The sequence below is a fragment of the Rana temporaria genome, chromosome 3 (genome assembly GCF_905171775.1).
Source record: "Rana temporaria chromosome 3, aRanTem1.1, whole genome shotgun sequence".
Taxonomy (NCBI): Eukaryota; Metazoa; Chordata; class Amphibia; order Anura; family Ranidae; genus Rana; species Rana temporaria.
Genome location: NC_053491.1, coordinates 190,202,001 through 190,227,857, shown reverse-complemented (window position 1 = coordinate 190,227,857; position 25,857 = coordinate 190,202,001). Strand labels below are relative to the sequence as shown.

Genomic DNA, 25,857 nt, shown 5'->3' with positions numbered 1-25,857 from the left:
GGAAAACTGCTTCTGAGGATTAGTTCCAAAGTTAGAACCAGAGATACGACGGCTTACGCCGGAGTATCTCTTTTGTGGATTTGGCCCTATGAACCTAGTTTTAACGTGAATAATTTCTTATATATATATATATATTGTGACAGGAAGCCAAGGAAAATTATGGGTTGTGTCCAGGATGGGAGGTATATTTGTCCCAGTTTCCAGCAATATACTGTACTTTCTTTTTGTGCTGTGTGTTGAGCTTGATTGGCCCACTGAGGGGTTAATGAGCTCAGTTTAGGCAGATCTAATACTCTGGGTTCTGCAGGGCAGATTGGGAAGTAGCCATTTGCTTGTGTGGTGAGATTACATACATCTGTGACTAAGGACTCTGATCATGTGCCTGGGCAGCAGTAGGTTACTCCAGGACATGTAGTTAGGTTCCAGTGTTCGTAGTTAGCCAAATAGCCACCAATGTGGCAAGGATTTATTTTCTGTTTCTGTCATTTCTGTCATTACCATTTTGAGGACTGTTCTGTATGGGCACATACTTTGTAAATAAACTATGCATGTATTTTGGCAAGTTCCTGCTGTCTTCTCTGCCTTTTTACTGTGCTGTGTACTCTTCCATGGAGAAATGCACAACCCGCTGCTAATTCCTTACAATTTATATATATATATATATGCAGAGCTTTTTTTCTCAGAAAATAGGTGCAGGAACTCAACCACGACCCCGTTCAGATTTCACAAACAGTAGAAGGGTCTTAAAGGGGCATTAAATACCAGGATTGCATTGCATACAGAGTGCAGAGTTTAGGGGGTTACACACAGAGTGCAGAGCTGTCACTTGTAAACACAGAAACCAGACTGCTGTGTTAACAAGTGATTGTGGTGAGCAGGCACCAAAGGGTCTGAGCCAGAGGTGGTGGAACTGGGTTCCCCCTGAAAAAAAAGCCCTGTATATATATATATATATATATATATATATATATATATATATATATATATATTGCTCAAAAAAGTTAAAGGTTGTATATATATATATATAAAATTATTATCATAATACAGGTGTCATGAATCAGATGTGATCAGAACTGTGTGGACTGCAACAGAGGGAACCCAGACGTGTTTTAAGTGAAAATATGATTTATTAAGGATAGTGAAATAATATATTAAAATAACAACCTCCAAAAACACTCCAACCAACACCAACAGAAACCACAAATAATAACAGTAATAGACCAATATGTACAAGTAATAGGGACAAACCGGAATCACAACAGGGCCAGGCCAGGATCGTCAACGGGAGGTCAGCAGCTGGGGAAAGGGAGCACAAACAGGACAAGGAGGGGATGGATGGATCACAGGGGGAACAGGTATAGGTACAGAGCACAGGATCACAGGATTCCAGGTTTCCAGGTTCAGGTACAGGTTTCAGGTTCAGAGCGCATAGAAAGATATCAAGGCAAGGTCTAATTGTCACTGCCAGGTATTTATACACATCTCCTGCAATCAGGCTCAGGTGACGCCTGATCGCAGGAGATGTCGGCCCCACACTGCCAGGAACCCCCCGCTGGTGGACGCCAGTACTGCGGCCCAAAGATCACATAATACCACCAGGGGAGAGCTCCCCTGGCAGTTCCAGACTGCCAGGAGACACCTGGTGGTGGACCACAGTACTGCACACCAAATATCAGGCAGTATCACCAGCGGGAGGAACCCTTCCTGACAGTACCCCCCCTCAAAGGAGCGGCCTCCGGACACTCCAACTAGCTGTTGCTGGGGAAAGTCCATGGTGTCAAACCGGGCAAAGTGCAGCTCGAGCTGGGCAGTGGGTACAGACATCTCAGGCTGGGCAAAAAGTACTTTAAGCTGGGTAGCAGACACAGGAATCTCAAGCTGAGTAGCAGGCACATCAAGCTGGGCAGCAGACGGGCAAATCAAGCTGGGCAGCAGACTCCAGGTCGTCGAGCTGGGCAGCAGGCTCCGAGTCATCGAGCTGGGCAGCAGACAGAGGCTCCGGTTCGTCGAGCTGGGCAGCAGGCTCCGGGTCATCGAGCTGGGCAGCAGGCAGAAGCTTATCAGGCTGGGCAGCAGGCTCCGGGTCATCGAGCTGGGCAGCAGGCTCCGGGTCATCGAGCTGAGCAGCAGACAGAAGCTCATGAGGCTGGGCAGCTGGCACTGGAACGACAGGCTGGGCAGCTGGCACTGGAACAACAGGCTGGGCATCTGGCACTGGAACAACAGGCTGGGCGGCTGGCACTGGAACAACAGGCTGGGCATCTGGCACTGGAACAACAGGCTGGGCGGCTGGCACTGGAACAACAGGCTGGATGGCTGGCACTGGAACAACAGGCTGGACGGCTGGCACTGGAACAACAGGCTGGGCAGCTGGCACAGGAACAACAGGCTGGGCGGCTGGAACAGGAACAACAGGCTGGGCGTCTGGCACCAGAACAACAGGCTGGGCCGCTGGCAGAGGAACAACAGGCTGGGCGGCTGGCACAGGAACAACAGGCTGGGCGACTGGCACAGGAACAACAGGCTGGGCGGCTGGCACAGGAACAACAGGCTGGGCGGCTGGCACAGGAACAACAGGCTGGGCGACTGGCACAGGAACAACAGGCTGGGCGACTGGCACAGGAACAACAGGCTGGGCGGCTGGCACAGGAACAACAGGCTGGGCAGCTGGCACTTCAGAATGGCAAACTGGCTCTGGCACCTCAGGCTGGCAAACTGGCTCTGGTACCTCAGGCTGGCAAACTGGCTCTGGCACCTCAGGCTGGCAAACTGGCTCTGGCACCTCAGGCTGGCAAACTGGCTCTGGCACCTCAGGCTGGCAAACTGGTTCTGGCACCTCAGGCTGGAAAACTGGCTCTGGCACCTCAGGCTGGAAGACAGGCTTCTGAGAAAACTTTAGAGACCTCTTCAGTAGTAACAAAGTCAAAAGAGGAGAGTAACGTTCTGAGGATAAGCTTTCGGGGACCCGAGGGCTGTACTCGGAAAGCCTATCAGAGCCGCTGGCTCTGATAGGCACTTCCGTACAGCCAACCAGCTGCCGTTATTCAGATGGTCGGCGCCTTATGTCCGGCCATCTGAATAGAACAGCGCAGCGGTGACAATAACATAGATTCGTGCAATGCATGAATGTATGTTATTAGACTCAGTGGCGGTGAGAGCCAGAGGGGGCGGCGCTCCAGCGCCCTCTATGGACGAACCGCCACTGGCAGTATCTTTAATTTGGTGCCTCTAAAAGTTTGTTATCCGAAACACATTAATGTGTCTTTCTATGCCATATTTTCTAGATTTCTTAAGTTACAGTAGAGGGATATGCGTGTGCTTTAAAAAGGCTGGAGTATGTGTGTGCGTGTGTGTGTGTAAGGGGGGGGGGGGCCGAGGGGATGCTGTTCTTGTTACAGCAGGGGTTCATTTTTGTTTCAAGTGGAACATGAATTTAATGTTAATGCTATAATACTTTGTGATCTGATTAAATGACCACTCTTGTGAAAAATATTTTATTCTGATACATGCATGTGGTTAATGCATGTTAAGATTTAATCTTTTTCACATGCCTTTATACATGTATAGATTTTCATAAGCATATTTATTATTTAAATTTTGTAAATATTCATACGTATACTGTACTTCTCAGCAACTCATTCTGTATTCCAACTAAACAGAATAATAGGGTTCCTGGTTACAGTATATAGGCAACAACGCCTTCTTTTGTTAGTGTTGGGATGGTATTGTGGTAGTCCTTATACTCCTCCCAGTTCCCTTTTGGGGAAAAAATCTCCACTCGATCCCTTTATGAGAGGCTGCTGAAGCGATCATGAAAGTTCACTGCACGCTTGCTGATCCCTCTTTTATGTTAGTTTCTCACTTTCCTGCTCACAAGGAGCCATGGGAAAATGGTGTTCAGCAACTGATCCAGCAGCTCATACCCTAGTAACTTGTAGTAATTAAATATAATCTATAAAATGAAAGATCACGTCAAATGTATGAAAAATTCTAAAAAATATATAAAGTATGTAGAAAAATATTAATACACGTAACCACTTCAGCCCTGGAAGAATTTACCCCCTTCCTGACCAGAGCACTTTCTGCGATTCGGTACTGTCTCGGTTTAACTGACAATTGCGTGGTCGTGCGACGTGGTACCCAAACAAAATTTTTTCCCCCACAGATAGAGCCTTCTTTTGGTGGTATTTGATCACCTCTGTGGTTTTTATTCTTTGCGCTATAAACAAAAAAGAGCGACAATTTTGGAAAAAAATATATTTTTTACTTTTTGCTATAATAAATATTCCCCAAAAATATATAAAAAACTAATTTCTTTCTCAGTTTAGGAGGGTATGTATTCTTCTACATATTTTTGGTTAAAAAAAACAAAAAAACGCAATAAGTGTATATTGATTGGTTTGCACAAAGGTTATAGCATCTATAAAATAAGGGATAGCTTTATGGCATTTTTATTATTTTTTTTTTTATTAGTGATGGTGGCGATCAGCGTTTTTTATCATGACTGCAGCATTATTGTGGACACATCGGACACTTTTGACACCATTTTTATACAGCGATCAGTGCTATAAAAATGCACTGATAACTGTGTAAATGACACTGGCAGGGAAGGGGTTAACCACTAGGGGGCAAGGAAGGGGTTAAGTGTGTCCTAGGGAGTGGTTCTAATTGTGTGGGGGCGGGACTACCGGTGATATGACATTGATCACTGCTCCCGATGACAGGGAGCGGTAGATCAGTGTCCTGTCAATAGGCAGAACAGGGAAATACCTTGTTTACATGCTTAGTGATGCCTCAAAATAACTATGCCCCCTTCTCAATACAAGTGACTGGGTCTAATCCAACTGGTAGAAAGCAATAGTCTTTACTCTGGTAATCCTTTACTATTACAGTCCTATGGTATGATGCTTACTGCATATACCCAACATAACCATAATAAAAATATTAAATGTCGGGGATATAAAATTTATGTTCAGTTAGACTGTGCAATAAACAGCTGGAAATTTTCGCACTGAAAATATATCTAATTTATCCTATTAATCTGGTAAATAACTTCAATGACTGCTTAACTTTTGTCTTTTTTTATTATTATTCTGCCTGGAGATATTCTAAGTCAAATGAAATGAAATTCAAATTTTTTTGATCATTATTATGGACACTTCCTCACAGCACTAACTTATTATTGTGTAATATGGCCTCTACGGTATCTGTTCTCCTTTGCTGTACCTTAGATTATCTTAATTAGTGTGAAGAAAATGCATATGGCCTTCTATGTTTAACAGCCCAGGGCAAGGATTTTGATATACAAATTATTATTCACCATGACTTGGGTGGCAAAAGAACTAAAGAGCTTCATGCTTTTTCAGAAGCTTAAAAGACCCAAGGCCTTTCCAGCACCGCTGGAAACAAATGTATTTGATTTTTCAGTGCGGATGCACGGGAACAATATTTTCAGTCCTAATAGGATGATTTTAGTGGACAAAATTCCCTGCCTTACTATTAAGCATTTGTAGAATGTGTTTTTCCCAGCATTTTACTTGATGTGTAGTATAATAAGCATTGTTTGTAATTTATTTAGAAAGATCTGGATTCACTGTGCGACCAGTTGCTGGCTATCTCTCCCCAAGAGACTTCTTAGCTGGACTAGCTTATAGGGTCTTTCACTGCACCCAATACATCAGACATGGATCAGATCCTCTATACACACCTGAACCGTAAGTATTTTGTGATTCTAAATTGTAGCTTCATGAAATCAAGCAGCAGAGATTAATATGCAGCTGAGGATGCAGCATTTAAATGATAGCACATCCAATTATGCTAGGGTTCCTCTGTGCACAATACGACTAATGAACAACATCTGTCATTTTCTATCCACAAAAATCAATAGAGGTTGGGTTCACTTGATTATAGGAAAATACATGTTTCAAATTCTTTTTCCTAGATGCAGTTATTTCTTTGTACTGAAGGCAGCGCCCATGCATCACTAGTTAGACTCTTATGTTTAGACTACGTCTACAGACTAATTTAAGACTAACACTTCTGTCTAGAGCCTAACCTTTGGGATTTCACATGGGTAGGAATCCAAGTTTTGTGTTCAAACTAACTGTCTTTCACAATGCTAATGATCTGAATTAACTGAGTTTTGTGCAGTCAGCTGAAATTCTTTATACATTCCTGGAAGGCAGTCAGAAATAAATTTTATGGAAAATGACAAAATGTGTCCAAGAATCTGAGTATGAAGAGACTCTAAATATAATCTAAAATTTAGTACATACTATTACAGTTAAATAATAATTATAATAATTATAATAACAACAAATACAAGTATATGATCTGTTGCACAGCTACTAAATTGTAAAGATGTAGATTTGTTTCTACTATGAGGAGGTAGAGCATTTCGCCCAGACCCCTCTTTAGCACTAGCGGTCAGGCCCCTATCCCTAGCTGCTTGTCATTTTCCTGCTTTAGCACTAGAGGTCAGGCCCCTATCCCTAGCTGCTTGTCATTTTCCTGCTTTAGCACTAGAGGTCAGGCCCCTATCCCTAGCTGCTTGTCATTTTACTGCTTTAGCATTGGAGGTCAGGCTCCTGTCCCTAGCTACTTGTCATTTTACTGCTTTAGCATTGAAGGCCAGGCCCCTATCCCTAGCTGCTTGTCATTTTACCACTTTAGCATCGAAGGCCAGGCCCCCACTCCTAGCTGCTTCTCATTTTATCGCTTTAGCATTGGAGGTCAGGCCCATTTCCCTAGCTGCTTTTCATTTACCGCTTTAGCATCGCAGGTCAGGCCCCTATCCCTAGCTACTTGTCATTTTACTGCTTTAGCATTGGAGGCCAGGCCCTATCCCTAGCTGCTTGTCATTTACCGCTTCAGCATTGGCGGTCAGGCCCCTATCCCTAGCTGCTTGTCATTTTCCTGCTTTAGCACTAGAGGTCAGGCCCCTATCCCTAGCTGCTTGTCATTTTACTGCTTTAGCATTGGAGGTCAGGCTCCTGTCCCTAGCTACTTGTCATTTTACTGCTTTAGCATTGAAGGTCAGGCCCCTATCCCTAGCTACTTGTCATTTTACTGCTTTAGCATTGGAGGCCAGGCCCTATCCCTAGCTGCTTGTCATTTACCGCTTCAGCATTGGCGGTCAGGCCCCTATCCCTAGCTGCTTGTCATTTTCCTGCTTCAGCACTAGAGGTCAGGCCCATTTCCCTAGCTGCTTGTCATTTACCACTTTAGCATTGCAGGTCAGGCCCTTATCCCTAGCTACTTGTCATTTTACTGCTTCAGCATTGGCGGTCAGGCCCCTATCCCTAGCTGCTTGTCATTTACAGCTTCAGCATTGGCGGTCAGGCCCCTATCCCTAGCTGCTTTTCATTTACTGCTTTAGCATTGCAGGTCATGCCCTTTTCCTAGCTGCTTGTAATTTTACAACTTTAGCATTGCAGGTCATGCCCTTTTCCTAGCTGCTTGTAATTTTACAACTTTAGCATTGCAGGTCATGCCCTTTTCCTAGCTGCTTGTAATTTTACAACTTTAGCTTTGCAGGTCAGGCCCCTATCCCTAGCTGCTTGTTATTGTACAGCTGTACCATTGGAGGTCAGGCCCCTATCCCTAGCTGCTTGTTATTGTACAGCTGTAGCATTGGAGGTCAGGCCCCTATCCCTAGCTGCTTGTCATTTTGGAATCTCTTCAGAACAGCATCATGGATCTTTTCAGCTATTTGGACTCCTGTTCACTGCCATGAATATCCATGATCACAGACGTTTGTCGTGTCTAGATAATTTATTTTTGTTATGAGAGTCTTTATCATTTTAAAAACAGATCTTCATCCTCCTTATCATCATCCCTCCACTCCACCCCTCCTCCGGTTCTCTGTCCTATTAGTATTTTTTATTTTGTATTATTATTTTCTTGAATTTGTTTGCCCACACCCACCCCTTGTATTTCATTAGCCTAGGCGAACAACGTGGCCCGTTCCCTTTTTGCCTACCGTAATATGAACTTTACATTTCCCAGTAGGCAAGGCATTTTATTCAGTAAAAAAGGAGGGGGTGGGTCTAGCAGGGCATCTTTAATCACGAGGTGTGCTGGCTGAACTCGGAACAGTCAGCAGCCTCTCGATGATTTCACGGGACTGAGTGCTGCCAGAAGAGATCTACGCTGGACAGTGCTAGATCCATTGAGTGGGAGAGTATCTAAAATGTACTGATCTCACTACCATTAAGGTTAGGGTTCGAGAAAAAAAAAATAGTGAGGAGGGAGAAAAATCACTTTAAATGTGACATTTTGGGAGACGCGGCTGAATGTCAGGAGTATTCAGCAAATAACTGTGAAGGCTTGCAGTATTAATATTAATAAGAAGCAGGGTTACGGGGACATACTGGTTCCTTTTGTCATCTTTTTCTCAACGCACCGGTTCAACCACAGTAGGTCAGAGGAAACATCATATAGACTAGAGATGAGCCGAACTGCCCTGGGTTCGGTTTGAACAGGATTCTGTTTGGATGCTGAATCTGAACCTCTTTGAAATCAATGGACGAAACGGTCACGAATCGGTCACATTAAAAATGTGCCCACCATTGCAGCCGCAGCTTACCAGTGCCCACCATTGCAGCCTCAGTTACCTGTGCCCACCATTTCAGCCTCAGCATGGAGGAAGAGAAAAACCGCAGGATTACAGAGCAGATAGCTGGCTGTTACATCTGAGTTTACATTTACATTACATTACAATTGCCTCCTCTCTGGTACACTGATGCACTGATGCACACTCATGCTCTCCTGAGCCATTGCTTGACTGGTGCATATAATCATAGTCCACTGTGTCGACTTCCCACTCTTTATTCTGATTGCACAGTCTCATACACCACTGGTCCCTTTTGACTGGCTCTCCTAGGTGGAGACATCTTCTCAGGCCACGCTGAGCTCACTTCCCCTTTAACTTGATTTAACATGAACTTCTTGTGTTTTGACTGCATCATCCTTGCAGTCACATGCACATCAGCTTGTTACACAGTTCACAGCAGTTAAAAAGCTAATTTCTGGGCCGAGGCCAGTTGTATAATATGGCCTCTGAGGAATTCGTTGATCCGCCAATGATAAGAAGGGTGACACAAGCCTAAAAGAACCACAGGATGATCTGACAACGGGGAGGCCGGACACTTTTTGGGGACTAATGACACTAATACACTGATCAGTGCTACTAATGACACTGACTGGGAAGGGGTAAACATCAGGGGCAATCCAAGAGTTAACTGTGTGCCTATCCAGTGTTTTACTATACTGTGTAAGCTTTTACTGGAGGAAGAGATTGTGTTAACATCGTCCCTTTTTTTCTGTCAGAACAGCAATCCACCTTGTTTACATGGGCAGATCACAGTTCTGTGTCTCTGCCTGATGATCAGCGGGAGGACATTGAGTACCCTGCACCTGCCAATTGACTTCCGCTGTGTGTATTTACAGCGGAAGCGAGCTGTCTGCAGCAGGCATGTGTGCCCCCTACCCGAAAGTGATGGATTACGTATATACGTGGTCCAGCACACAGGTTTCCTGTGCAGAGAGGAAGTCTCTGCTACTATGAGTTTATGGGGAAAATTTCAGCCATGTCAGCCTACCATATTCTTCACACGGGCCCTGCCCTACAACCTGCCATTGCTTCCATGTCCATCTGCCAAACCTTTGGCCTTTGGTCCAGGGGTATAGAAGTTGTATTGTACCCTTGCACTCCATAAAGGCTTGCCCATAGTTCATGTAGGTGGCCTGTGATGCCTATTGCTTTAAGGACTAGATGAAGGTCTTGTGAAGATTTGTATTTTCATATGGCTCAAGGATATGTCTAGGGATTCTGTCTCTATCCGAATGGATCCTCTAACAGCTGGAGCGCTTGCCTGTGGCCTTAAACTATTGCGTAGTGGGGCTGGTGCATTTTTTTTATATGCCTAATTTCTAGAATGGGTCTCTTGAACATACAGAGGACCCTTTGGCTCAAATGTTAGTCAAATGTTAGTCAGGGGCTAAGAACAGTTCCTTTAGTTTCTTTTAGGTATCCCAGGTCAAGCCTGAAAATCAGTTCCACTTCAAGTCTTAGATTCCCAAATCTTCCAAACCCGCAAACAAGTCCCCCTCACAATGAAGGGATGCCCCACTTATCAGAGTCAGATGTACAGTGGCCTGTCTGGCTACCTGGTCCCAGGACATTTCAGATCTATGGGTCCAGAATGTGGTATGCAGGGGCTACAAGTGAAAATTTAAAACTCTACCTCCACTCTGCTTCATGTTGTCAAGCCTACCAATGTACCCATAAAGACTAGCAAACCTCCACACTGCTTTGACAAAGCTCCTCTCTCAATGGGTCATAACCATTGTTCTGGAAAAGGAACGATTCCAATTTGCTCACTGTTCCCAAAACAAAAGGATGCATTCACCTTCCTGTCATCTGGGAGACCTTCTGGCCTCTGTGATGGGCACACAACCTTACCAATTCAATGCCCTATCTTTTGGTCTGTCCAATGCATCTTGAGTCTTCATTAAGATCCCAAGCTTTTGTATTTGCTTTGCTTCATTCACAGAGCAATCTCATTTTGGGATACCTAGACACCCTTCTTTTGAGAGAACAATTATAATAGACTGAACAGTAGAAGAGTAAATGGCCAACAGACTGATTAAACACTGCAGAGGTCCTCAGAGCTCCCAACTGTCCCTGATTTTGAGGAACTGTCCATGATTTTGAACAAAGTCCCTCTGTTCCTCTGTCCCTCTTTCCTCCTCATTTGTCCCTCAATTTGGTCTGATCTATATAGTTGTATATACAATGCACCATTTAACTTTCAAAAACTGTTTCCCAGTAGGGATGAGCTGAACACCCCCCTGGTTCAGTTCACAGCATAACATGCGTACAGGCAAAACATTTGAGCCAACACCGTTAAAGTCTATGGGACACGAACATGAAAAATAAATGTTAAAGGCTTATATGCAAGTTATTGCCATAAATAGTGTTGGGAGGACCTGGGTCCTGCCCCAGGGGACATGTATCAATGCAAAAAAGTTTTTAAAACTGACGTTTTTCCAAGAGCAGAGCAGATTTTAATAATGCTTAAAGTGAAACAATAAAAATGAAATATTCCTTTAAATATCATGCTTGGGGGGGGGGTCTTTTTAGTCTGCCTGTAAAGTAACACATCTTTCCCATGTTCATAACAGCACCACAGCAAAATGATATTTCTAAAGGAAAAAATGTCATTTAAAACTGCTCGCGGCTGTAATGTATTGTCCGATCCCGGCAATATAGTTAAAAATCATTGAAATAGTCCACTCTCCCAGTCCATTACCAGGCCCTTTTGGTCTGATATAAATATTATAGGGAACCTTGTGCCAAAATTAAAAAATAAATGGCGGGGGTCCCCCCAAAATCCATACCAGGCCCTTCAGGTCTGGTATGGATATTAAGGGGAACTCTGCACCAAGATTAAAAAACAAATGGCGTGGGGGTCCCCCCAAAATCCATACCAGACCATTATCCAAGCACATAACCTGGCAGGCCGCAGGAAAAGGGGAGGATGAGAGAGCGCCCCCCTCTCCTGAACCATACCAGGCAACATGCTTTCAACATGGGAAGAGTGGTTTGGGGTCCCCCCTGTCCCCATGTTGATGGGGACAAGGGCCCCTTCCCAACAACCCTTGTCTGGTGGTTGTGGGGGTCTGTGGGCAGGGGGCTTTTTGGAATTTGGAAGCCAGCTTTAACAAGGGAGCCCCCAGATCCCCCTCCCCAATGTGAACGGGTATTGTGTACATTGTACCCCTACCCATTCACCAAAAAAGTGTCAAAAAAGTAAAAATGAAAAAGTGAAAAAAAAGTGTCCCGCGATGTCCATTCATCTTCAATCACAGCCCTGACGACCACCGACGTCCCCACGACTACAGCCTGATCACGATGACAGATGTTATGTACTTACGGGTGGGGCCACCTATTTTCATCGGGTGGTCCGCCCTCAGCTATATAACAGCTTCGGTCATCGGTGCTGTGATTGAAGATAGATTTACATCGCGGGACACTTTATTTTTAAAATAAAGGACTTGTCCAAGACTGTCCCCTGTAATTTTCCCCTTTTTTTACCCTTTTTTGGTGAATGAGTAGGGGTACAATGTACCTGATACCCATCCACATGTGGGGGTCGGGATCTGGGGGCCCCCTTGTTAAAGGGTGCATCCAGATTCTGATAAGCCCCCCACCCGCAGGGGACAAGGTGTTTTGGGGTGCCCAAAGCACCCTCTCCATGTTGAGGGCATGTGATTTGGTACGGTTCAGGAGGGGGGGCACCAGGTTGTGTGCTTGGATAAGGGTCTGATATGGATTTTGGTGGGACCCCCATGCCATTTAAAAAAAAAAATTGGTGCAGGGTTCCCATTAAAAGACCAAACCAGACCTGAAGAGCCTGTATGGATTTTAGGGGGAACCCCCACGTAATGTTTTTTAAAATTTTGGCACGGGGTGCACCTTAATATTCATACCAAACCTGAAGGGCCTGGTAATGGACTGGGGGGGGGGGGGCACACCATTTTTTTCAATGATTTTTACCTGTAATGCCAGGATCCAAGAATACATTACAGTCGCAAGCAGTTTTAAATTAAATTTTTTCCTTTAGAAATTGATTTTTCTGCTCTCATTCATTACACTATGTACGGCTGCCGTGTAAGCAGCCTTACATAGTGCCTCTGGCCAATGATGGTCTCTCAGTTCATTATGGTGCATTCCGTGCGCACTCGAATTTCCCGCAACCACCCCATAATGTTCTAAATTTGGCAAACGGGGCAAACACCCGATGTTCGAGTCGAGCTTACATTCGACTCGAACATCGGACTCATCCCTATTTCCCAGTGCTAAACCTTTCATCTGATTTCTAAATTGCTGCATTGGAAAATTTTAAAAGCAAGTGTATAGTAGTGGTTTAAATGTTTTTCCTTTGTATAATTCTCCTTTAAGGCTGCGTACACACGGTCGGTCCATCCGATGAGAACTGTTCAAGTCTATCACATGGCTATAGCTTTCTTTAGACAAACTGGCTCTTTTTTTTTCTCTTTGTCTTTCCGAGGGTCTACAGCCTGCCTCCTGTTCTAACAACTCTAGGTGAATTTGGCAGCTCATCATTTAAACCTATGAGCTCAAGGACAAGGGTTTACCATTCTCTGTCAAAGCAGGCTTTTTAGCATTAGACATCTGTTTCTCAGATGGGATGGGATGGGATCGTCTCATCTCCCTGTTTTCATAATCTACTCCTACTATTGCTTTTCTGCAAAACTGGAGCATGATGGGAGTAGCAGAGGTTCCCAGATAGCAAGGATAACTTGCAACACATTTGTGGCAGTGTTGAATTGTAGGTCTGTTAACTTTTTGCACATTTTCACTGGCAAGTTGTATCTTTGCAGAGCACTTGAATCACAAGTTCTAGTTGACACTTTTCCAATTTGTAGCAAAATTGCATGGCAAGTCTCTAGCAAGAGCAAAGCTGCAGTGGTGAGTCTACAGCATAACAAATTAAGCCACAGTGACCCCTGTAGTGGGTTGACTTTTGTACAACACAACTGAACCAAAACTTGCTGCAGACTTGCAGAATGTTTGCAAAGAAAGTTGATCTGGAGTCATGCAATGCGGACTTGTTGCAATTGTGCAAACAACTTGTGAAGCTTGGCAAGTCTAGCAATAGCTTAGCAAGTCATTTTTAAACTTGCAGCACAATTGCTTGCTATCTGGGTTATTGTAAGCTTTCTTACATCTTTGTCTGCCAGTATTCAATCTCCTGAAGGCAACAGCATACCCCAGTGTATCAAAAGTAGTCCACTCTGTGTCCCTTAATAAACTCTAAAAAAAGGATTTTATAGTAAGTCAAAAATCCTGTTTTTGTTCTTTAAATTTAGTAACTAAAATGCGTCCTCAATATCTTTACCAGTTGCAAAACAAATATTTAAGGGTAAAAGGGAAACAAAAACATAAGAATAATGAATTAGGGCTAACTAATGGTAATAAAGGATTGTGTGTTTAACATAGAAACATAGAAAAATCATGTCAGAAATAAGACAGAGCGGTCCATCAAGTCTGCTCATTTTTTTTAATACATGTTTTGTTTTTCATTGTGTTTTTATTTTTGTTTAATTGAGTCTGTGAATTATAATGTGTAGTGTAGTATAGTATAGTATAGTATAGTATAGTGCAGGGATACTCAAACTACAGCCCTCCAGCTATTGCAGAACTACACGTCCCATGAGGCATTGTAAAACTCTGATATTCACAGACATGACTAGGCATGATGGGAATTGTAGTATCTGAACAACTGGAGGGCCATAGTTTAAAGACCCCTGGCAGTGTGTACTTTAATGAAAATGTCCTTACTTAATATATAACCACATTCTTAGACCCACTGCTTCGAGCATCTGGTTCCTGAACACTGCAACCTCACGAGGACAGTTTTACTTCCTTTTTCATTGGGTACAGCCAAACTGTTATAGGCTTATTTAATGACTTATCAGAATGCACAGAGGTCATGTAACTCATAGCACTTAGTGATATGCTCTGTTTCATTTTCTTAACCACATTAATAATAAATAGAATCTGATCAGTTGCTATGGATAAGAGTACACTTGTGCACATTTTAGTGTGCTATTAAATAAGATCCTTTGTATTTGTTCATTGTTCCTAGAATTTAATATGATTCTGTTTCTGAAGCTAGTAGGCAGGAAAGATCTTTATGTATAAGTGTATAATCTACATAATCAGCACCTTGGGTGGTTACACGAACTTTGACGTTTTTATGAAACTAAGACAAGGCTTTCCAGAGTGTCTCAAGAATATAATTTGCTTCCCAGGTAGTCAGGGATGCAATTATATTTGCAAAGGAATGTATTTGTGCCCATAACAATAAGAAGAGGGATAAGAATGTCTAATGAAACTCAAATTAAACTGCTAGTGCATATTCCTGTACTAACTAGCCTCCTTTTCCGCTCTAAATTACAGAATGCAAATTTTGAGCAGGGGATGCAATTAGTTAATCAAGCCACCATAGAAACATACTGTGAATTATTGCTGTATATTTCCAAATAATTGCTGTTTAGTTTTTATTTTTGCATATATTGCAATTTTCCATATTTATACTGGCTTTCATATTTCCATTTAATGGACTTGATTAACACAAGCTTTTAATGTTTAAATTGCTTTTGAAAATGTAATTGGAAGTTTGTAAGTGGATAGCAAAGTGCCTATATATTTGTTGGTATGCCACGTGGCATTTTCTGTGTATTATTTATACATGCTCATTCTGCAGCAGTGCGCCAGACAGATAACGCATGGATAGGGCACAGGCTACATTACCATGCTTATGCTATATTTCTGCTTTTAAATACATCTGAAGTCTACTGGCTAAAAGTAGGAAGAAAAAAAAAGAAAATTACATTTCCCCACAAGATGATAATATCCTCATTTGGAATCCCAGACAGCTGCAGTTTAATGTACCAAATACCAGGTAGGTATCTCATAATGTATCTGGTTCATTTGATCACAAATCTGATACACAGCTGGTATTTCTCAGCAAGGGCACAGAGAAAAATAAAAGTAACACGTTTCTGTAGTTTGGCCGGAATTTAACCTTTAAACCAGGTAGCTACAATACATAATAATATAATGCTTTATAAAACACATTTGACTGTTGTCATTTCAGTTTTATATGTTGTACATAGAATTCTTTACTAGCATTGACACTAAAGAAAAAAAGAATATAGCTTCACTAGAATATTGGGTGGGTATGTACAAGATGTTTTCTTTTACAATACACAGCTGTGCTGCATGTTAATAAATCCATCACACATATATAAAAAAATGTGGTACAATGATAATAAAAAAAAAATTGTCCCAATGTTTCAACTTTCACAGCATCGTAATGTCTGAAATTAAAAACAATTGTAGTGCTAAAACACTACAAACGTGTGCATTTTATTTGTATAATAAATAGTGATCATTGAGTTTTTTACTGTATCTGCATTTTCAGGGTTAAAACAGATGTTGAGGCAGAGACATTAAAAACCTGTCAAAAAAGTATTAAAATACGTTAAATTTGGACACTGGTACCGACACTATATTTTACAATTATTGTCAGCCCTAAAATGTCATGAGAAGTCTATGTATTGCCTATATATAATACGTTTGTCAGTAGTTTGCTACATGAAGGGACCGTGTATCTTGAAGCTGGAATTTATCTTCACTATACCAACTATCAACTAAAGACATCACCTACATTTCTCTTTTGGTGTTTTAAACTGTTTTTTTAATTGAGAATTGCATTCATTAAAAAACAATGTAAGCTTTAGTAATGTGTCTGCACTATACAATAATTACTAAATAATTATAGACATTGGTCGTGGATAAGTTTAACGTTTTACATTTTGTCACTATTTTTTCTAGGGACACGTGTCATGAGCTCCTGGGGCATGTTCCTTTACTTGCTGATCTTAAATTTGCCCAGTTTTCCCAAGAGATTGGACTTGCTTCACTGGGAGCATCTGATGAAGATGTTCAAAAACTTGCAACTGTGAGTGTGTATAGTAAAAACCACTTCATCAGTATATCAATATATTTTTGTGGCTGTTTGACCTTTACATTCCACATAGTGGTGTATATAATACAGTATATTCTATTCCGCTGGTGTGCAACCTGTAGCCCATTGGTGCTTTCCCTGTGCAAATCCCAGATAGTGGGAGCAGTCTCACTTGACATGTCCTCAGTGTCTAACTGTCTACTGTCCTATTTTCAATGAAGAGTGGAGGTGTATAGTGATGTGTGCTACACAGATATAAGCTAATAACAGTACCTACTTCCTATAAATTGAAATTCTAGGGAAATGGATTGAGGCACTCAGGACTTGGTACAATATGAACATACAACTCTAAATTATTATTAGAATCATAGTACTTATTACATCAATTTAGTACTTACAATTAATTTCACAATATTATCGGTTTATAGACAACAACACATATTTCATTAAAACATATATCCCTCTGTCACAGATTGGATATTTATGACATAGTATCCTCCCAACCATGGGGATCTATATTAGCAATAATCCAGTCTCTCACTCTCAGTGGCAACCCATCCATTAGGGCCGCCCCTTCTCTCCAGACCACCCCCTATATAGTAATGGATAGCTTTATGCATAGCATAGCATTCATTCATAACATCCATTCATGCATAGCATGAGGCTATACATAGTCGCCCCCTACTCATGCGTTTGGTTTAACGGTCACATGAATTACAGCGGCAGGGGATTTCTTTAAAGCACCTGATTAGAGCCATAGGCTTCAAAATAGGGTGTACTCAGGTCGCAGAGCATGCGGCCTGGAGCCCGCCTAGGTGTTTTACAACGCCCTCCCCAAAAATATTCCATCAACCATCACTGCTCACTCTACATTTTTTGCGGGATAACCGCTTCTTCAGGAGTCTAAAGTACAGGCAGTCTTCGAGTTATAAACACCCGAGTTACAAACGAGTTACAAACGACTCCTACTTACGAAAGGCCTCAAATGCCGACTGCTTGTGCTCCACGCTGGTCCTGGATACCTCCGAGCACCTCCGGACACATCCCCCACTACAGTGTACTGTACTGCATGGCCAGAATAGCCCCAGATAACATAACTGCATGCCCGGAACATCCTAAATCCATGCACAGGCGGAAGTTACACTTACAAATGCAGTGTTCAGACCAGAAGTTACACTTACAAATGCAGTGTTCCGACTTATGAACAAATTCCACTTACGAAAAAAACCTACAGTCCTTATGGTGTTCGTAACTCGTCGACTGCCTGTAGGGGGAATATTGATCGGTAAAGAAATAAACACAAGAATAGTATGCAAAAACCAAGAATATATATACTCAAATATGGATGCACATGCATAAGCATGTACAAAATATATATATGATAATACAATGCAATCAAACAGTAAAGAAATAATAGAAAATCATACATTTTACGTAAATCAAAGCAGAAATTAACTCCAGCATTTCCCAGTCTGTACTAATCAATCAGGAAAGAAGGAGTGGAGGTGGACCGTTATGGCCATTATTCTCCTTTAAGGTAGCGTGGCAGGGAGGTGTGTCCTATGCCTACATACTTTTGCTAATAGGTGTCCCTTGTTCCCATTTCAAAAAGTTGGGAGGTATGCTAAAAGTCTATTTATGTGAATACAGAAAGCGAGGTTGATTTACAAAGGATTTAGAGAATATTCACTTTCAAATTCAATGTTCACTTTGCAGAGTGCATTATGACTTATCTTAGTGAAGTAAATAAAACAAAAACAAAAATCACTTAGCAAAGAATACTATAAAGGGGAAGTTCCTTTCAAATGGTGCCACCCTTTGGGCTGCTTTTGGGTTGCATACTTGATTCTGAGCATGCACGTTTTTATCCCCTCGGAAAAGCATATACACGACCGTTTTTCGCTACGAGAAAAAGACTGACAGGAAAAACAATGAGAAAAAAGAGAGCTGGTTTCAATTTTTTTGCAGGCAGTTTTTTCGGCGAGAAAACTGCTAGGGAGCATGCACATGACCGGTTTTCACGACCAATATAAAAAATGGCAGTTTTCACGACGTGAAAACCGGTCCTCTGTACGAGGCATAAAAGTGTCTCCATTTTGGACGTAGGAGCACAGGGGGCTCAGGAAGCAGCAGCATTGTCAGTCGGAGGGGAGTGATAAATGTACTAGAAAATTTAAATACACCAACAAAATTGAAGTCAAACTCCAGCTACTACTTTATAAGCAGTTGCAGCAAACCATTTTTTTTCTTTTACATGAATAAAAAGAAGATAATCATTGTAAGCACTTTTGTCAGTAGTAAATGCTATGTCTTGTGTAATTGCTGCATCTGGATTTTAAAAAGCAGCAGACTTACTGACTAGATCATCAGGTGAAAATAAAAGAAAGAAAGTTAAAAGAAAATAAATATAGCCATCACATCTAAGGCCTCGTACACACGAAATCGGTCGTGTGTAGCCAAAAAGAAAGCATGTTCTCTATTTCCTTGACAGGAAATCGGTCGTGTGTACATTTCTGTCGAGGAAACTGTAGAGAAACTCGACGAGCCAAAAATAGAGCTTGTTCTCTATTTCCTTGACGGGAATGGAGAAATTTGGCTCGCCGAGTTTCTTGACGGCTTCACAAGGAACTCGACGAGCAAAACTATGTGTTTCGCCCGTCGAGTTTCTCGGTCGTGTGTACGAGGCTTAAGTGATCTAATTGGTAAGCTGCAATATAATAAATGTTTGCTCTTGAGTTTAATACTGCTTAAAGTAAAATAATTTTGCAGAGTAAATATTAATTTAGCTCAGTGAATGAGGTGAAATTGTGTTGTTAATCATCCAATCATGTGCAAGCAAAAATAATTTATTTTATTTTGTTTCTTCATGATCGGTTATTCTCTGCAAAGTACCGTAACTTTTCACTATGTTTTATCTCATTTGCTAAGGCACCAAAATTCAATTTGTGGTTACTGCATACTTTAGTTTAACCACTTAAGGACCGGAAGGATTTGATGTCCTTTTTTTTTTGCCACAAATAGAGCTTTCTTTTGATGGTATTTAATCACCTCTGCGGTTTTTATTGTTTGCGCTATAAATAAAAAAAGAGCAACAATTAAAAAAAATTAAAAAATTAACTTTTTGCTATAATACATATGCAAATAATTTAAAAGAATTTAGGTCAACATGTATTCTTCTACATATTTTTGGTAAAAAAATTGCAATAAGCGTATATTGATTGGTTTGCGCAAAAGTTACTACTTCTACAAAATAGGGGATATATTTATGGCATTTGTATTATTATTTTTTTACCAGTAATGGTGGTGATCAGTGATTTTTAGCGAAACTGCGACATTGTGGCAGACAGATCGGACACTTTTGACACTTTTTTGGGACCATTGACATTTTTACAGTGAACAGAGTTAAAAATAGCCACTGATTATTGTATAAATGTCACTGACAGGAAAGGGGTTAACACTAAGGAGCAGTCAAGGGGTTAAGTGTGTTACCTAGGGAGTATTTCTAACTGTGGGGGGAAGAGACTGATCGCTGTTTCTAATCTGCAGGAGCAGCAGATCTGTCTTTCCTCCCCTGACAGAGCAGAGATCTGTCTATTTACATTCTGTCTCTGTCAGGAGCGATGGTGGGGGGGGGGGGGCGGCCGGCACCCTAGAGTTCTTAAAGTGGCCGACGTACAGTTATGGCAATTTACCCAGGGGAGCCAGCTAGTATAACTGCGGCAGCTGGTCCTCAAGTGGTTAACATTCAGAGTATTTTTGGACCTGATGAGATGACACCTGATGGGTGATGGATGCTATGGGGTTGATTTTTCTAAAGGCAAATAGACTATACGTTGCTCCAGAGCTTAGTAAATGAGACAAGCCTTCACTTTGCAAAGAATACCCAATCACGTGCAAGAAAAATAAAAAAAAAACAGCAATATTGCTTGCACATGACTGGATGATGAAAGTCAGCAGAGCTTCTGCTCATTTACTAAGCTCTGGAGCAACTGCTTTTGCAGAGTGTAAGGGCTCTTTCACACGGGCGGACCGTTTAGGTCCGCCTGCAAGTTTTTTAGGCGGACCTGAACGGGAGCTCCGTGCTCTCTGCTATTTGCTATGAAGCAACGGATGTCAGCGGTGACATGCCCGCTGACATCTGACCCGCTCCTGTCATCCGCCGGCTCAGCGGGGATCAACGGAGCGATCCCTGCTGAGTAAGCGGAGGTTCAAGGGCGGATCATTACTGATCCGCCCTGTGTAAAAGGGGCCTTACTGCACTTTGCACAATCTATTTGCCGTTCGTAATACAACCCATTATTGCATAAAAGAGGCAATGAATAATAATAAAAGAAACTTGTTTAATATATATGGAATACAGTATGCACCTTTAGTCAAAAATTGTGTTAAAAATCCCTCCAAGGGCAAAGAGGCAATATAGAAATTCTACTTTGCGAATAAAGCAACATACCAACTTCTGTACTTTGAGCTAAAGAACATTTCTAAAACTTTCAGAACTTTATGATAATTATCTATTGGTTTCAGCCTTAAAATTCTTGCAAGATTTTATGACTCTGATTTACATCCATGTTGATTTCTTTATGCGGACAATAAAAAAAAAAAATGACAATACAATGGAAATGAGCAAAATACATAATGTTCTTATATTTTTATCATGGGTATTAAACAGTACAGAGGGCATGGGTATGTTTTGAAATGAATAAAATATGTGTCAGCTGCAATGCCTCCAATACACTAAAGATTTTGATAAATGACTGTCACGTTATAGCAATGCTATTTGGCTGATGCTGGGAGCTATGTGTGTTTTCACCAAATAAAAATGTATATTGCCATCTGTTTTCATTAGGTACAGATTGAGTTTTCTGATTATATTTTTTTTAGTGGATTGCTATGCTTTTTTTCTCCCACCTTTTGGGGAGATTGATAGGATACTCTCAGCTTTGCATTGTCTAGATAAAAAAACAAAAGAATCACTTCAAGTCTTCACACAGTGGGTTCGGTCTTCAGGGAAACAAGTTAGGAAAACCAAACTCTTTCTATGGAGCGAGCAGACAGGTTTACTGTCCTGGTTACTGGGGATTGTTGGTTTATGTGTGCATTCACTGAGCTGTGTCACACCAAGAGTCGCACCAAGAGTCGTCAATTCATATATGTGGAAATGACACAGCATATTCAATACCTAGGAGATTCTTCAGTCGTTTCTTAAATTTACTTTGGTGTAGAGAAATGCTCACGTGCTTGGCCTCCTCAACAGAGGATGTCAGACTTTGGAAGCTGGGTCGCGCAAACAGACACTTGGATTTTGGTGCTTATAAGAACTTTCCACGAAGAAGAAGGTATATTTTCCTACATGAGAATACAAGATCATGTTAGCTAGAAGGAAGAACATTTTCAGCCTATTTTACCCAATGCATCAAGACTAAGGATGAGTTGGTTCGGTTCGTACCAGAACTTGCGTACAGGCAAAAAATGTGTTTTAACTCACGAACATCGTTAAAGTCTATGGGACATGACCATGAAACATCAAAGGTGCTGATTTTAAAGCTTATATGCATGGTATTGTCATAAAACAAGTATCAATGCAAAAAGAAATTTAAAAACTGACATTTTTTCGGGAGCAGTGATTTTAATAATGCCTAAAGTGAAACAATAAAAGTGAATTATTCCTTGAAATTTCGTACCTGGGGGTGTCTATAGTATGCCTGTAAAGTGGCACATTTTTTTAAGAACAGTCCCTGCAGCAAAATTACATTTCTAAAGGAAAAAAAGTAATTTAAAACAGCTTGCGGCTGTAATCAATTGTCGGGTCCCGGCAATACAGATAAAATTCATTGAAAAAAGCGGCATGGGTCCCCCCCAGTCCATTACCAGGCCTGTAGAAGTCCTATAGGACGAAATGTATAGGGTTCTATGCTTGTTGCTTATTCTGCGCCTTTTCTATCAGTGATCACCATTGTAACTATCGCTGGATTTTTACAATCATTTATATTTTACCATTTTTATCCTTGTCCTTTTTGTCTTCTGTATATTTTTTAATAAAATCCCTTGGGTTTACTTTTTGACCTGCGCCATGTGGAGGCCTTTTTTTCTTGTTCAATTGTATGCTATGCTGTAAATCCCTGGAGGGATATTTCTCCTTTTTTGACCCTCGCTGTCTACAACATCGATCTGCTGGGAACTAGTGATCGAGTTTGGAGCTTTTGAATTTCTGGAATATATCGGTGAATAGATGGGAGGAATTTCCGGATTGTACCAGAGATGACCTTTGGAGTTACTGGAGATACCATCACTCTTACCTTTGCCTACTTGACCCATTCCTGAGGGGTTTTGGGTCTACGCCACATGGTAAGAGTACCCATCTTATACCTTTTTTGGATTCTTGTTGATATTTACATTGGTTTAACCACCAAGATCTCCATTATTGTCCCATGCTTCACATCTCACCTTGTTTGCGAGGATTGTTCATGATTGACATCGGCAACCATTTATATGGACCCTCTTCTGAAGTGACTCATGACCACTTTTATTAATACTTTTTAGTATTGGATTATATTTACTGTCACTTGGTTTCTCACGCATATATATCTGCTGCCGCATGTATATTGTTTATACGCTATTTTCTTTCACATATTTTGTGCACATTTGGTCGCACCATTTTTTGAACATGTCCACATCATGACCACACAGGTCTAGATTTATTCATTTGCTCAGCACAATTTTATATTTTACTTTTCTCACATATTATCTGTATGTTGTGTGCTAGCAGCTGCCCTTTTCTTTAGCAGCGCGGTTTTCTCTCCCCTCCTTTTTTATAGACACAGTATTATAGCGTCCAGCAATGAAAATCTATAAATGCAAGCCTTATCCATTCATAGAGCACTTACCATTGATGAAAGCTACAGCTTCTGTGAAAGGAGGGGAAGGAAAAGGCAGGCATAGCCGGAAACTCTTGATGACTGTCTATGAAAGGTCCAGTGGCTGCATTAATCTCTTTGACACTTGGTAGATTACCACTACAGGGATATTAAGGGGGGGGGGGCAGATATGGAAGATTTCAACTAAGACACTTCGCACTTCGCATTGAATACAAGTATTGGTCCCTGTGCTGCATAAAAAGAATAATAAAAAAAAAACATAGGCTTTAAATACTTGGGTGCTATTTGGTCTTGTGCTGCTTGACTGGCCTAGCCAGTAATTGAAAGGAATTAGGCAGAAGTACGCCTATAATTTTAAATCAATCAAAGTGGTAGACATTGACTCTTAACAAAAAGTGGAGTGTAAGGAATGTTCAATCTTTGCAATTGCCCTTTTCAAATGCAGTTGGAACAGGGATGCAGATCTTACATTGCCCTTTGGTATTACCCACCGGCTACAGATGACAGGTAGATGTCCAGTGAACATATCAAGTATCAATGAAGATGTAAGCATAATTTGAAACAGAATAATGATAAAATCAGCACTTGGGTAAATTCCCCAAAGGACCAAAACACCCCAGTAGTTGAAAATACCCTATTACCCCAAGTAGGTCCCAAAATGTGTTCAATATATTCCCAGCGCTTAGAGACAAATAGCCAGATTCAGATAGACTGGCTTACTTTTGCGGCGGCGTAGCGTAGCATGAATGGGCCGGCGTAAGCGCACCTAATTCAAATGAGGAACAGGGGGGCGTGTTTTATGTAATTTACTCGTGACCCGACGTGATTGACGTTTTTTTACGAACGGCGCATGCGCCGTCCGTGGACATATCCCAGTGTGCATTGCTCCAAAGTACGCCGCAAGGACGTATTGGTTTCGACGTGAATGTAAATTATGTCCAGCCCCATTCACGGACGACTTACGCAAACAACGTAACATTTTCAAATTTCAACGTGGGAACGACGACCATACTTAACATTGCCTAGGCCAGCTATTTGTTCGACCAACTTTACGCCGAAAAACGCCTTACGTAAACGGCGTATCTTTACTGCGACGGGCGCACATACGTTTGTGAATTAGCGTATCTTGCTGATTTACGCATTCTAGGCGAAAATCAGCATTCACGCCCCTAGCGGCCGGCGGAACTAGACAGCTAAGATACGACGGCACAGGCCGTCGTATCTTAGCTAGGTTTAAGTGTATCTCAGTGTATCTCAGTTTGAGCATACACTTAAACATACGACGGCTGAGATTCCGAGTTACGACGGCGTATCTACTGATACGCCGGCGTAACTCTTTGTGAATCTGGCTAATACTCTTTTAACAACTACAAATTGTCCATGCCAGTAAACAAAAATTTTCAAGTTATCTTCCATACAATGCTTCATAAAGAATTTTATTAAATGCTGACCAGAAAGATAGAACCTATATGAATGGGTCATGTTAAAGTTGTGCAATAATGAAAAAAGCCACCAGGTGCTGCACTACTCCCTAAGAGACTGATGTTTCAAAGATTCTTTACTTTCCACCTCAATTGCATAAAATAAACAAAGAAAGCATTAGTAGTGTAGTATTATATTGGTAAACCAATAAAAACACTCATAATTGTGCTCACATAAAATTTGCAAGTACAATGTCAAAATCACCAATGTGATGCTCAATCTTCCAATCTACCACCATGTGTGCACCCCAATGCAATGGATTCTCACCAGATAAAACAACCTATTTGTTCAGATATAGCACGCTCAGATAATCTTTCTTGGTCCTGAGATCCAGATCCTTTAGGCCTCCCATGTACCATAATAAAAAATATATCTCCATAGTATAATATTGTTTAAAACCACAAATTTTTTTTTTTTTGATAAATCTTTTTTATTGCATTTTCGAACAATAACCAACACCAAAGCAAACAAACATTAAAAAGAAAAAAAAAAAAAAAAAAAAAAAATCACATCGACTGGTATATAGACAGCATGTCAGATAGTGCTTAACAAGTCTCCGTATTTATAGTATGTAATATGAACAACTCATGACATGTACATGTGCATTTGAGCCACAGTTTGATATCGAGTATGCCAGACATCTCCTCCAACACCAGAAACAGCTATTCCCCGATCAGGCCCATAATCCTCCCCTACCCCGCCTCGGCAGAGTACCTACGAACTACTCCGTAACTTCCTCACCTGGCAATCAAGCCGTTGTAGGTTCCGCCAACCACGTACGCCAGATTTTTCCATATTTCAAGGGACACCCTCTACTTTCATATGTGTCTTTATACAGGGGAAGGCTCTCGTTTACGAGACGCTTCCATTGAGCCAGAGAAGGCATCGTGGGTTTCTTCCAATTCATAGCTATATTTTTCCGGGCATAAAAGAGT

The 25,857-nt window shown here is 41.5% G+C and overlaps 1 protein-coding gene across 2 annotated transcripts in view; it reads left to right on the top strand.

Annotated features, from left to right (window-relative positions):
* Positions 1 to 25,857, top strand: part of TPH2 (tryptophan hydroxylase 2) — a 335,484-nt gene that overhangs the window by 109,862 nt on the left and 199,765 nt on the right. For both annotated transcript variants that reach the window (XM_040343986.1, XM_040343985.1), the window contains exons 7-8: positions 5,579 to 5,714; positions 16,433 to 16,559. In XM_040343986.1, the coding sequence (XP_040199920.1) occupies positions 5,579 to 5,714; positions 16,433 to 16,559 (263 nt within the window). The remainder of the gene's footprint in view (positions 1 to 5,578; positions 5,715 to 16,432; positions 16,560 to 25,857) is intronic.